Source organism: Nylanderia fulva, unplaced genomic scaffold, assembly GCF_048542155.1.
Source record: "Nylanderia fulva isolate GAGA-0341 unplaced genomic scaffold, ASM4854215v1 Scaffold269, whole genome shotgun sequence".
In the NCBI taxonomy this organism is placed as follows: domain Eukaryota; kingdom Metazoa; phylum Arthropoda; class Insecta; order Hymenoptera; family Formicidae; genus Nylanderia; species Nylanderia fulva.
In genome coordinates, this window is record NW_028190335.1 from 97,404 (window position 1) to 112,387 (window position 14,984).

The following is a 14,984-nucleotide window of genomic DNA, read 5'->3' on the forward strand; positions in this document are numbered from 1 at the left end:
TTCGGCAACCTCCCCGGAATCCCCGCATCCACCGCTACGCACTACGACTATAGGACAGAACGACACTAGACATTGGAAGCAGAGCTGCAGCCCGGCACAGGGGAGCCACCTCTCCGTGACCTCCCCCGCCCCCGGCCACAGTCCACCTCTATCCACTCGGGGCTATCGGGTGTCCCCCCAACAGGGGGCCCCGGAGCCTGCACGCACTCCACAACAGGAGCGCCCACCGGGGCAGCCCCGATCTCCAAGAGCCGTCCGTCCCCCAACAGGACGACCCAGAGCCTGGCGCCCACCATCCGCCCCGAAAACTGAGGGCCTCAGGCACCCCTGAGCCCCCAAGGAGTGGGCTGCCGACACCCCCCTGTCCGAACAAATCGGACAGCGGGGAGTGGCGCCACAAACCGCCGCGCGATGTCCCGACACGCCGCAACGATAGCAGCGGTCGGAACGATCGACACCTCCCGAGCATCGATTGCGAGTATGCCCCACCTCAAGGCAGCGGAAGCACCGAAGGGGACGGGCGCTAAGCAGCTCCACCCCCAACATCCCCCAGCCTACCCTGATTCTGCCCTCGGATACGGCCCTACGCGCCGTTGCCACCGGGCAACGCACCCACACTGTGCTCCAGGGAGAGCCCTGAGGAGTTCGGATCTCTCCGATTCGAACATCCCCGACCGAGCATCCCCCCAGAGACACCAGGGCACCGCGGATGTCATCCCGGGAGGCAATCAATTCCCTCCCCCATAGTCCCACGGATCCGGAGATCCATGGTTTTCTGGGGGCGGGAGACCACCACATCCCCGCGATCCGCGAAGACGTCGCGAATGCGACCCGCCAGGAGGTCCGCCTTCTCGCCAGTGTTTCCACCAGGGACCTGCAAAAGCAGACCCCCAGTGGCGGCGAACCGCATGTTCAGCGGAGGAATGCCAAGTTCCTCCAGGCTGATGCGCTCCCCGGCCTCCCGCAGGATCTCCGCATATGACCTCTTGTCACCGACAGAGGTCACATGCACCGCCGCAGAGTCAGGCTGCCGAAGCCGTCTCGGAACCCTTCTCTTCCGCGTAACCGGTCCCGGCTGCGGAACCTCAGCTAAACCCCCCCGAGGCCCAAGGCCCCCAGCCCCCCCAGCAGCCGAATTGGCCACGGACGGGGACGGAGACCCAACCCCCGAGAAGGAGACCGCCCTCCTCACACCCCGACCCCGTCCCGTTTCCCACGCACAGGCGTCGAGAGGACGGGGGAAACCTTCTTGACCGGGGGAGCAGAGGCAGACGACCCTACCCCCTCCTCCCGGGAAACCAAGGAGGACCTTAGGGACTCCACAGTCCTCCTCAGGCCCTCAACCGCCTCGGTGATGCGACTCCCAACGAGGAGATCCACCCGCGCTAAAAGCTGCTGGTGTGGATCCCCCCCCGAAGCCGCATCAGAGGACTCAAACAGAGTCCTCCGCGTCTCAGAGGTGGTCTCCTTGCCAGAAGGCTCCAGCTCAGAGACCACCTCTCTGCCCCGTCTCCGCCGCGATCTCTTCTTCGCGGGAGGCGCCTCTTTCTCCCCAGAAGAGGGAGGAAGGGGAGCCAACATACTGCGAACAACCTCCAACTCCTTGCGGAGTTTTTGGTTGCTCGCCTCCAGCTCACCAACACGTCCCTTGAGCCTCTCGATCTCCTCCACGTGAGCCCGGCAGTTATCCTATCCGACAGGACTTGCTCCCTGCCAAGGACTTCCACCGGGCTATGAAAAATACTGGGCTCCAACACATCAAGCGCGCCACCAGGCCCCCCAGGGGAGGCAGAGGCAGCGCCCAATGCGCCGTCACCCAGTCCACTCACCTTAGGAGACACATCCCGCGGTGAGTCCCCACGGATCACCTCCATCTCCTTGTCCCGGAGATCAGGCTCCTCCTCTATAATTTTTAAGGCGCACTTCTTCGAATAATTTCGAAGGTGCGCCTTCAGGTGCTCGTATACACCTAACCAACGGTAGGCACGAACGTTCTCATCCTGGAGGGCGTGCCGGATTTTGATCACGAGATCGCTAGGATCGTCGTCATCACCCAGCTCCTCCCAGGCAATGTCCAACTGGATGAGTTGGTCCTCCACCTCATCCTCTGTCCTGCTCCTCGGCACTGTCGTATTCCAGTCCACGGACCCAGCCGGCAAATCCGTGGACGACCTGTCGTATCGTATGTTGACGACGAGGGGGGAGCCAGGCCTGCACCCCCCCCACGCCGGTTCCCGGTACCCGAACCCGGGACGTTCTCTTCTTTCCTGGAGCTACTCATTTTGGCTAGAAAAGAAATTGGTTTTTTCTGTCGGGGGTTTTCCTTCCCCTTAGGAGGTTGCCTTACTCAGCTAACGGGGCCTCCCCCCCGGGTGTTATCTTCGGTGTTTTCCTTCACCTAGTGCAGTGGACAAGTCCTTTTTAGGGCCTGCACGCCCATCGCACCTCGTTCATCCGTCACCACACACTCCAGCTCGGGTACCTCGGGATTGCGACACCCGTACACTACAGGGATGAGTCTGTAGTGCCCCTGAGGGAAATCATTTTTATTAATATGATCTTTCTAAAAATATTTTTTTTTTTTTTTTTTTTTTATAGTCAGAAAATTTGCCTAAACCAAACTTCGCCGTCCTGACCCCTGAGGGAGGGTCAGGAGGCTTCGTGGTGTGGTGGATTCCCGCCCGTAGTATCCCGAGGGACTATCGGGCGGGGGACCGACCTAAAACCTGACTGAAGCCCCTGGTCATATGGGTATTGTCCACCGCGGAACCGCGTAAGCATTACTTCACGGTGGACACCCGACCGGCGTCCTTTAGGAAGGACACATCCCCCGAGAGGATACTACAGGTATCCCCCCGGAGAGGACATCCCTTGCCCCGAAAGGGCATCGAGGGGAGCCGGGCTACTAGCTCCCCCCGGACTTCCCAGGGTCGACGTGCAATGAGAGCGGGGCCCCCACCCCTCTCTCTGCCAACCCGGTAAGTGAGGTGACCGCAGTCACCCACCCACACACAAAACGTCACAGGACGATCACAGTACATAACGTGCACGAAACATGTACACAAACCACATTAATACATAGTAAGGGCCACAGGCCCAGCCCCCTAGGGGGCCAACAACAAGGCGCTATGGCCAACCACAATAAAGGTGGGAGGGTTGTTTGTTACTCCCACCTATGACAAAAGACAATAAAACTGTAAAACAACATATACTTGGCGCGGGTGAAGAGGCCGCGGAGTCACCTCCCGGCAACCTCCCCGGCGCTCCATCACCCATCGCCGCAACCTACAACATAAACTTGGCGGGGCAGGACGACCACGGAGTCACCTTTCGGCAACCTCCCCAGAACTCCCCGCACCCACCGCTACACACTACGACAAGCAAAGACAGACATTAAACATCGGGGGCAGTACTGCAGCCCGGGACGGGGGAGCCGCCTCTCCGCGACCTCCCCCGCCCCCGACTACAGTCCACCACCGTCCATTCCGGGCTCTCGGGAGATCCCCCATCAGGACGCCCCGGAGCCTGCGCGCGCTCGGAAGAAGGCGTACCCTCCCGACGCCTCTTGGGAGGAACGCGCACGCGAGCGCATGCAGCCGACCCGCAACGATGTCCAGAGGGTTTCCCCCCCCCTGGACGCACACGAGAGACATCGGGGCGGCGCCACGCAACTGGCCGCCCTGTGCCCCGAGCCACCACATCGATAACACAAGCCGCCGCGATCAGTGTCAGCACCACAAACATTGGCCGAGTGGCCAAACTCCTGACAGCGGTAGCATTGGAGAGGGCGGCGAGCCAGACGGATAACCTCCAGAGTCGCCCACCTCCCCTCAACCGACAACCTCTTCGCGGATAGCACCTTTCGCGCCACACCAATGGGGCAGCGGATCCAGATAGTGCCATTGCACGAGTTGGGAAACAGCTTGATTTCCCCAGCTCTAATATCCTCCACTCGACAGTCTCCAACTAGGGCAACCTCTTCCAATATTCTCTGTCTTTTGACAGAGAACATTGGGCCCCTCAATCGGATTTCCTCCAACCGAGTGGGGCGACCAACTTTAACGCCCTGTTCAGCCGGGAAGGCGTCCCTCACCTCAATTTGGACGCCAATGCATCCGCCTTCGCCGCCGAGTCTTTACCGGGGACCGACAGTAATATACTGCCGGTTGCCCCTCTCCTCATCCTCATCGAGCCGATCTCTAGCCTCTTCACATCGACCCTCGACTTGGCCTCCGAGAGGACGGAGGCATAGGACCTCGCGTCCGCCCCCCCCCCGAATCGTCAGCGAAACCACTGACGCGGAGGGAGGGCGAAGAGCCGCATCTCTCCTCCTCTCACGGGTGGGCCCCCTCCTCGAGGCACCCACCCCCGCACGCCCATTCGTCTGGTGGAGTCGTCTGGGCCCCCGTCCACGACGTCTCCTCTTCTTCTTCCCAGTGGAGGCTCCAGGACCAGGGGCATCCACCGAAACCTCCACAAGAGCGGAGGCGGTAGAGCCCCCAGGCACAGAGCCAATCCTCGGCGCAACCGCGCCACTACCAACGCTCAAGGGGGGCACGCGTATGGGATCCACTCCATAAATTGTTGGAGTGGGCCCATCCCGCCCCCCGAGCTCCGACCTAATGGCGGCCACCACAGACAACGATATGTCGCCCCTCAAGTCACCAAAGCGACGATCCAGAAGGGACGACACACCAGCCTCCGTCAATGGATGGTCATCTGCAACCGAAGCCACAGATCCTACCGCCACTCCCGGTGGAGACCTCTCCGCAGAAGGCGGACGAGGTCTCTTCTTCCTTGCGCCCTTATCTTTGGCGCCTCTATCCGAAAAATAGAACGCCTCTATGTCCGGAATCGCCGAGCGAACAAACGCTAGCTCCTCCGTCAGACGTTCCACCTCCCGTTCCAGGTTTGAGATACGAGTCCTCAGACCCTGGTTTTCACTCCTCAGAGCATCCATACGAGGATTGGCCTCCGAAGAGGTCCTCGTGACCACTTCATCAAGGATGCCACCCAGCTTCCTCGAGGAGACCAGGAGCTCCTCGGCCATGAAATGAAATCCTCAAGGCCAGGGAGTCCAGCCACCCTCTCCACTTGGGTGACAAACTTACCTGCGATCCTGCGGAGTTCCGCAGTGGTGACCCCCTGCAGCTCCGCACGATACCCCGCATCCGGAGGAGCGACGCCTCCATCCAGAGCTGGCCCGAAAGAAGGGTCCAGCATCCTTCGCGCGTACGCCAAACGGAGTTCCTCCCGCTCGGCAGCTACCAAGCGCTCTTTTGCCGCTGCAAGGCCCACGTAGTCCCCCGTTGTTTTGGGGCGACCTCGCTTTTCCGGCCCACGTTTACCCGGAAGCTTCTTGGGGTATTGCTTCCTCCCCTTGAGAAGCCTCTTATCCTCGGGAGCCCAGGACTTGTCCCTTTTACTCCCTTCATCCTCTGAGGAACTCTCTGATGGTAAAGATATAAAAGATGGCTCCCCTACATCCTGCTCCTCGTCACCACTGTCACCCCTCACCTTCTCCGGTGAAGGGAGAGGCTGAGAGTCACTCCCCATCGATTGTTTCTCCAATCAATGATTCTGCGGTGCTAACCGCAATAACTGGTTCGAAGAACTGTACACAAACGTGTTTGGCACAGAACTCCGTTTCACTTCGCGAACACTCCCGAAGGAAATCGTCCACCACCTTCGCGAGGTCCTTATATACTTGATGGGCCTGGTATGCCCACACCACTTTCTCTAAAAGGACTCGGCGAATACGCAAAACGAGTTCCTTTTGATCCACCTCGCGATCACGATTGTTCCAAGACAAGGCCAGGTCACGTAGCCGCGCACACACCATGTCTTTTTCACTCCTCGGCACTGTCGCTGTCCAGTCCGCAGCCCCAGCCGGCAAAACTGCGGACGACCTGTCGTCTGTTGACGACATGGAGGGAGCCAGGCCTACACCCCCCCCCACGCCGGTTCCCGGTACCCGAACCCGGGACGTTCTCTTCTTTCTCGGACATATTCATGGATCTGAAAAAGAAATTGGTTTTTTCTGTCAGGGGTAGGGTTTTCCTTCCCCTTAGGAGGTTGCCTTACTCAGCTAACGGGGCCTCCCCCCCGGGTGTTATCTTCGGTGTTTTCCTTCACCTAGTGCAGTGGACAAGTCCTTTTTAGGGCCTGCACGCCCATCACGCCCCATTCATCCTTCGCACGCACTCCAGCTCGGGTACCTCGGGATTGCGACACCCGTACACTACAGGGATGAGTCTGTAGTGCCCCTGAGGGATTCTAAAAAAAAAAAAAAAAAAAAAAAAAAAAAAATTACGCTGTTATCCCTAAGGTAATTAATTTTTATAATAATTATTATAAAAAAAAAAAAAAAAAAAAAAAAAAATTTCTTAATTTAATAATCAATCCTTTATAAAAATTTCTTAATGTTAAAATTATCTTTAAATTAAAGTTCATTTTATTTAATTATCCTCCCAATAAAATATAATGATTAAAATTGTTGAGAAAATAAGTTTCATTGACAAAGAAATATTGTTCAAACATAAACTGTATTTTAATATAGAATAAATCCTAATGAGTTTCCCTCATTTACACTTAGTGATTTCATTAATTATTTTGGATATATGTATAACGACGGATGTGGCTCTTCACGTGCGTAGGTCAGCTCAGATATATATATATATAATAAATATCTTATCCCCTCACACGCTCAGTCTTACTAGCGCCGTAAAAGGCAGTCTCGCGTAACATACTTTCTCTAATAAGCGCGCCATATTTAAATGCAAAATTACTCATAATTCAACACACCCCTTAATTTTGAATTTCATAATTACATACTGTACTTAGTCTCCTAGATTTTATTTATATAAACATAGCTTAATAGTTTAACTTGATCTCATGATTGAACGGAATTTTTCAAACTTATTTCGACCTAACGGTTTCGTTAAAATATCAGCTACGTTATTCTCTGAATCAATCTTAACTATATCTATTTCCTTATTTTCATAACAATCATTTACGAAGTGATAATGTACTTCAATGTACTTTGAGTTCTTCGTTAAATTTCCATACTTAGAGATTGCTATTGCACCTGAATTATCTTCATATATCTTTATTGGTTTTTCAATCTCTAAATCGAAATCCTTCAATAAATTTTTTAAAAATTTTATCTCGCTTACAGCTTCTGATAATGCTACATACTCAGCAGCTGTAGACGATTTAGTTACACTATTTTGTTTTTTCGATTTCCAGAATATAACATTTCCGAATAATCTTATCAAATAACCTGTCGTAGATTTTCTATCTACCTTATCTCCAGCCCAATCAGCGTCAACGAAACAATCCATTATATCAACCTGTTGGTTTCTCTGATAGGTTAATTGTATTTCTCTAGTGAGGTAAATATATTTCAAGACTCTTAATGCATATTTAAAATGAGTTTCATCGTAACAATGTTGAAACCGACTCAAATAATTTACACTGTAGCTTATATCCATTCTTGTTCCAATAGCAGCATATAGTAATGCGCCAATTAGATTTCTATATTTTACTTCCATTGAGGCTGATTGTGATGGTTCCAAATTTAAATTTTGTTCCATCGGAGTAAAATATAGTTTGCTGTTTTCAATGTTGTATCTTTTGGCTAACGTTTCAATATAGTTTCTCTGATCTAATTTCATAATACCCTTTTTATAATTGTAATCAATATTTATACCCAGATAAGTTTTTACTTCACCTAGATCTTTCATTGCAAATCCCTTTGATAATTTGACTTTGATTTCTTTAAGTTTATCATTATTTTTTCCACAAATTAGTAAGTCATCTACAAAGAGAATTAAATATATTCGTTCGTTTTTCTCTACCTTAATATATAAACAATAGTCATTTTCACTTCTACTAAATCCCAATCTAGTTATGTACTTGTCAAAACATTCATACCATGCTCTAGGACTTTCACGCAATCCGTACAATGCTTTTCTTAATTTATACACTTTTCCACTCATATCATCATGTCCTATAGGTTGTTTAACATATACTTCCGATTTAACATTTCCATTTAGGAATGCGGTTTCTACATCCATTTGTGTTATTTTTAATCCATTATTACAACAGTATGCTAACAGTAATTTCAATGTTTGTATTTTTGCTACTGGGGAGTACAAGTCTTCCAGTATCTCATTTTGTTGAAATCCACGAACTACTAATCTAGCTTTTTTTGTATTATCAGCCTTATTTGTAAAGACCCATTTTACATCTAAAATTTTCTTATTTATAGGTTTTTCTACGAGTTCCCAAGTTCATTTTTTACTAAACTATTCATCTCGCTTCTTTCCATAAGTCAAATTCATTTCCATTTAAAGCTTTCTCATATGTTTTTGGACTATCTGCGCTCACATAATTTACATAAATGCAGTATGATTTAGAGTCATATCTCTCTGGTTTCTTTGTTTGTCGAACCGATCTTCTTAGTTCTTGCTCAATTTTATTCAAATTTTCTAATTCGTTTTCAGTTTTAACAGTAATTTCTCCACCTTCATTTTTACTGGTCTCAATTTTATCATTTTCTTCAGTTCTAATATTTTCATTTTCTTTTTCTATTGACTCAGCATCAGATTCATCTTCACCCGTAGAACCAATTAGTTTTTCATCTTCAATTATGTCTACATGTCTAGCTATTACAAGTTTATTATTTATTAACACTCTATAACCAATATTTCATATCCTACTAATATGCCTACATCTGCTTTTCTATCCCATTTAGATCTTCGCTTAATTTCTGGTACCCTTACAAAAACTTTACTCCCATACAATTTTAGGTTTTTAATATTTGGTTTTCTTTTGAAAAATATTTCAATAGGTGTTTTCATTTCAACATTATTTGTTATTACTCTATTTTTCAAGTATGCTGCTGCCTTTACTATTTCGGGCCAGTATCTTATATTCAACTTTGAATCTGAAAGTAAGCATCTAGCAGAATTCATTATAGTTCTATTGTAGCGCTCAGCTGTTCCGTTCAGCTCGTGGACATACGGTGGGCATGGCTCTAAGAAAATTCCCTTTTCTCTAATCAATTTATACATTTCATTGTTAATATATTCCTTTCTATTGTCACACCTTAGTCTTTTTATTTTTATCTCAATTAAATTTTCAACTTTGTTAATGTAATCAATAAAGCAATCATAAACTTCATTCTTTGACTTTAAAGTGTAAATTACTGTACATTTACTGTAATCATCAATAAACGTTAAGAAGTATTTTGATCCGTCATACCCCGTTGTGTGGTGAGGACCATTTAGATCTGTATGTATCAACTCAAGAATTTCACTTGACCTACTCCTATTATTTTCGAAAGGCATATTATGCATTTTATTCTGTATGCATGTTCGCATTTTAAAAATATTTGCTCTATATTTTTCGGTATACCTTCAACTAACTTATTTTGACACATTACATTCAAATAATTAAAATTAACATGACCTAATATTCGGTGTAATTTTTCTTTCTGTGTCATCTTTTCAACATTTTTAGCATACACTTCATTTCCTTCGATAGAGCTACTAATTTTGTATAATCCACAATCTTTGTAAGCTATTCCAATTAAATTATCGCATCTATTATAAATTTTTGAAGTGTTTCCTCTTGATACAATTTTATTCTTATCTGTTATTTTCGCATAACTAAGTAGATTCTTATCCATTTCTTTCACATAAAATACATTGGATATTGTAATTTTTACTTTTTTTCCATATACTTCAAAGTAAGTTATAATTTTTCCAACTTTAGTACCTTTTAATATTCGACCATCGCCAATTTTAACATTAATTTGATTCTTTAAAACAACTTCTTCAGAAAAATATGTATCTTCATTTACTATATGGTCTGAACAACCACTATCTAATATCCAATCTATTTTTCTCGTCTCACAATTATACACATTTTATCATTCGAACATTCATACTCATTCACTTCTCGCTGCACTTGTGTCAGGAAGAATCCAATTCCTTGCTCGTAGTTTGGGTCGTTGTAGGAGTACCTCGCATCATGTTGACCCTCATTTACTCGTTGCCAACCTCTGCCTCGTCCTCTGTAACTGCTTCCCCGTCCACGTTGACCATAACCTCTACCTCCTCTGCCTCGGTATTGTTGACTCGTCGACGGCTGTGGCCCGGGGCGTCTCTCACCTCCTTGCCAGAATAATCCACCACTCTTTCCTTGTTGGTTTGCACTATGACAATTTCGTGCTATATGTCCATCTTTTCCGCAACTGTGGCACTTAATATTTTTCTTGTCAACTTTAAATACACTAGAAAGCTTTTTACCACTGTCTGTCTGTCCTTTTGTTTCCCACATCGTAATTTTACTTTTCAGAAATTCACATGTGCGTTCACTTGCTTTCATCGTATCCATCAAATCACCAACGTAGCTCATTGATTCTGGTAGTGTTTTCAGCATATAATGGAGTTTTTCACTTTCGCTTACTTCTGCTCCAGCACTCTTCAGTTCATTGATCGTCTTCTCGAAATTTGTGAAAAAGGAGCTTGAATCATCGTAATCTTTTAATTTATTCGATCCAGTTTGTTTCGTATACATATCTGCAAAGCTGTCGATCTTTGCAGGTACATTTCATCAAACTTTTCTATGATTTCTTTGGCCGTATTCAATTCACTCACAAATTCAAGTTGCTCGTTCGTAATGCTGCAGTATATAATATTCATTGCTTTAAGATTTGCATTGGTCCAATCACTTTCTGTTTCTGTATTTAATCTTGCACGTGAAGCCGGTCCATAGCATCCTTTCCATCTTAGATACAAGACTATTCTTTTTTTCCACATCTTGTAATCGCTTCCATCGAAAATTTGAATTTTTAATTCTTCTTCTTTCGGCATCTTTGATTATATATTTTTTTTCAGTTACCTTCGTATCTCTATATAGATTTCAGAATTCACTTCTCTGTATATCTCGAGCACTCAAAAATGTCTTCTTAACCTCTCTTTACGAGCGCGTGTTCACACAACCACGCTCTGCTACCATGTTGAGAAAATAAGTTTCATTGACAAAGAAATATTGTTCAAACATAAACTGTATTTTAATATAGAATAAATCCTAATGAGTTTCCCTCATTTACACTTAGTGATTTCATTAATTATTTTGGATATATGTATAACGACGGATGTGGCTCTTCACGTGCGTAGGTCAGCTCAGATATATATATATATATAATAAATATCTTATCCCCTCACACGCTCAGTCTTACTAGCGCCGTAAAAGGCAGTCTCGCGTAACATACTTTCTCTAATAAGCGCGCCACATTTAAATGCAAAATTACTCATAATTCAACAGTACAAAACTATCAAAGTGCTTTCAAATATTTATGTTTTTTTAGTTATAAAAATTAGGAAACAATGTACAATTATAGTTTCAAGATTATAACGATTATAACCATAACGATTACACAAATATATTTCATTTATTAATAATTATGAATATTACGATTATATATCTTCTATTCAGCTCATTTTAATTAAAAATTATTAAAGTTTGATATTAAATTTTATAAAATAAATTCTTATGTAATATGTAAGACAACAAATAAAACAATTTTGTTAAAAATTTATCCATACATCAGTCTTTTATTGTCATATACGCCTATTTTTCATACAAATAGAGAAATATAACTGCATAATGCAAATATATATTTTATTATGATTTTTTATCGATAATTAACAAAAAAATGTAATTTGAACAAGAAATGACAGTTTTGATTTTCAATCACGTTTTGTACGCTTGACTGCAAGTAAATAATGCTGCTTTATTATGTAAAAAAAAACTCGATAAGTAAATGCAGCTTTTCCCAATTAAAAAAACTCAATAAATAAATGCAGCTTTTTTCAACTAAAAGAACTCAATAAGTAAATGTAGCTTTCCTCTCTTGCAGAGCTTGATACAGCTTTGTCACGCTGTTTATCAAAATAACAGAAAATAAATAAATAAAAAACTAAAATAAACTTTAATAAAATAAAAGTTATTTCAACTTGAAATAAAAATTTTAAATAAAATTAACAAAATTATATAAATTTTAAATACATATAACTTCATTTACGTGAAATGTTCATAAAGTTTGTAACTTTGGTTATAAAGTAAAAAATGAAGTGATTGAAAATGTGTACATTTATTAGCTTTTTTTTACCTTTGAATCCTGTAGAGTTACACATTTTTCCCAATGATGAAAGATCTAATTATTAGATCTAATTAAGATATAATTATTGTAAAAACCAACACACTTGTTTTTTAACAAAATTAAAATTAAACTTAATAAACTGTTCATAAATTTTATAAATTTGTAATAATATCTTATTAACATTTTTTAAAAGACAATGTGTCTATTTTTATAATTACTATATCTGACAGATCTTGTCAGGAAAAATGTGTAACTTCGCAGAATTTATATGTAGAAAAGATTAATAAATGTGTTTTACTACATTTTCTCCTTTAAGTAGGCAAAGGAACAAACTTTATGAATGTCTTATGTATACATATAATTTAGTAAACCTTCAGTCTTATTATATCTTATTAATCTTCTTCGTCTGATAATTCTTGTGTTGAATATTTTTTACTTTCTATTCTCTCTAGTATCTTAAGTTGCCTTTGTAAGATACTATTTCGTTCTTTTTGCAATTGTAATTGTTCTATTTGTAATTCATTACATTTTTTAAGCTTCGTCAGATATTTTGTACGTGTTTCTTGTTTGGCATCACTTTCTCTTTGTAGCACAGCACAGATGGATTCCTTAAGTGATTGTAGAGTATGCGCCAATTTGCCATCTCGTACTTTTGCTTTTGTATTTATTAAAGATGAGCAACTGCTATCCGTCATGGACGATTTGCTGCTACCTATTACTGATTGAGATTGACTGTTAACTGCAGATGGTGTCGAAGGTGGCGAGTCTAGTGCAATAGAAGATTGTTCTTCATTTACATTCCTATAATAGAAAACATTTTAAATTATATCTAAAAATATATCTAGAAATGAATTAAAAAACATTTTAAGGAGATGATTACTCACTGAGACAAATGTTGACTGACCACTTTTTGCAAAATGTCTTCTTGAGAAACCATTCCATTGCGGCCAGCTACAAAAGATGGCACTCCACTGTGACTTTTTCCAAATAAGTTTATCATTTCACTGTAAAGATACATATGTATTCTATTACTTACTTATTAAATACTAAATATAATACTAACTACTTAATAAAAACAGAATATTGTAAGAATGACAAAATAAAAATATGAAACAAATCGACTGAACTATTAATTATAATGTTTAATTCAAAAATATCATATATATAATTATATACAGAAAACACAAGATAGAACTTACTCTTTAAATGGAAGAGGTTTAGTGCCTTTTCCAGAACTATTTTTTCCCATGGTCTGTTTGATATGTTTATCCCATTTCTTCTTCAACAATTTAAATTTATTTTTCATGTGATTTTTAGTTGCATTCACATAACCTCTTTCTTGGAAGGATTCTGCTATCGCTTGAAACATAGCCTCTTTACTTTGATATTTTCTTTTCTGGAATTTTTTTTCATGCTGTTCATACTCTGTGAAAAACAACATTATGGTTTTATAGTCCCAAATAAAATAGCCATCATTATTGACACCAGAAGTATTCTCTTTTTCATTATCTGAGTCTATAATTGAAGAGTCCAATGAAGACACAATTGTAGGCGTGTGCTGCATAAAGCTTGTTACAGGAATCGTAACAGAAAAACTCTCATGGATTTTAATCTGAGGCTGAATTTCAGAAGGACCTGCTTTATTTAGTAAAGCATTCACAATTGAAGAGTCTAGTGAAGACAAAGTTGTAGGTGTGTACTGCATAGAGCTTGTTACAGGAACTGTAACAGAAGGACTCTCGTGGATTATAGTCTGAGGTTGAATTGTAGAAAAACTTATTTTATTCAGTACAGAATCCAAAGGCGCAGTTGTGGTTAGGAACTGTGTCGAGTTTGTTGTAGCAGTTACAACAGAAGTACACGCAAAAGTCTGGGGAGGCTTAATTAATTTTAATGATACCAGTTTAGGTTTCACAGCTGAAAAATAAAACTATTAATATAGTACAATATTTATGCAATTTAAATTATCTTAGAATAAAATCATTTAATCTATCTCTTAGAATTTATTTTATTAGTTAATTAAGTAAAAATATAAAAAGTATTATGAGTATTTAAGTAATCAGCATCATATATAAAATTCTTACCTGAATACTTAAAAGAAGTTTCCATTGTGAAATATCAAGACAGTGACGGCGTAGCCGAATAATAAAAGCGAGGTTATTGGACTACCCGACTCTTGAGCAGTGGATACTGTTTACAGTACAAGCTTCACACGCATGCGCGATAAAATAGCCCCAAATGCACCACCTTCGAAGGTGAGGCAAATAGAGCGTGCTCCTAATTGCTCCTTAGAGTATGCTCTAACGTGACGCGAACATCTAGTCGCCATCTTGTTTCCGGTGACACAAACGTATTGGAGCGCATTGGAGTGAGAAGGAGCATGTTAGGGCATGCGACGCGAACAAACCTTCGAAGTCATGCCGGCGGGGGCTATGCCCCTGGTAGGTTCAACCTTGCCGGATGAGTTTGGAAGGAGAGGACAGACTAAGAATGCACCAAACGTCTTAAGCCAAGGTGTAAGGCAACGTGCCGATGGCTGCTTGGCCACGAAGACGTGAAACAGCGCGGTCGCAAACGTTCCCTCTGGGGTACCTGCCGACCCCCCAGAGTAGCTAGGCTTGGTGATATCATGGAGGCTCTGAATCACTTGATACTTGTTCCTACCATACTCGTGGGATGAAAAATGGAGAAAAATGAAAAAACTAAAAATACATTCAAACCAAAGTTAACGATGAAACACAAACCCGGAGATAAAGAACAGGACCCGTTCAAAAGAAGGGAGTCTATTCCCAGATCACCACCACCATCG

At 43.1% G+C, this 14,984-nt stretch overlaps 1 protein-coding gene across 1 annotated transcript; it reads right to left on the reverse strand.

Annotated features, from left to right (window-relative positions):
- Positions 1-12,335: 12,335 nt before the first annotated feature.
- On the reverse strand, positions 12,336-13,501 carry LOC146722819 (uncharacterized). Its single transcript, XM_085483773.1, has 3 exons — positions 13,375-13,501; positions 13,060-13,179; positions 12,336-12,976 (listed from the first exon to the last, which is right to left on the reverse strand). Exons 1-3 carry the CDS (start codon positions 13,479-13,481, stop codon positions 12,568-12,570), a joined length of 636 nt encoding a protein of 211 aa, XP_085339899.1. The 5' UTR covers positions 13,482-13,501; the 3' UTR covers positions 12,336-12,567.
- Positions 13,502-14,984: the final 1,483 nt, after the last annotated feature.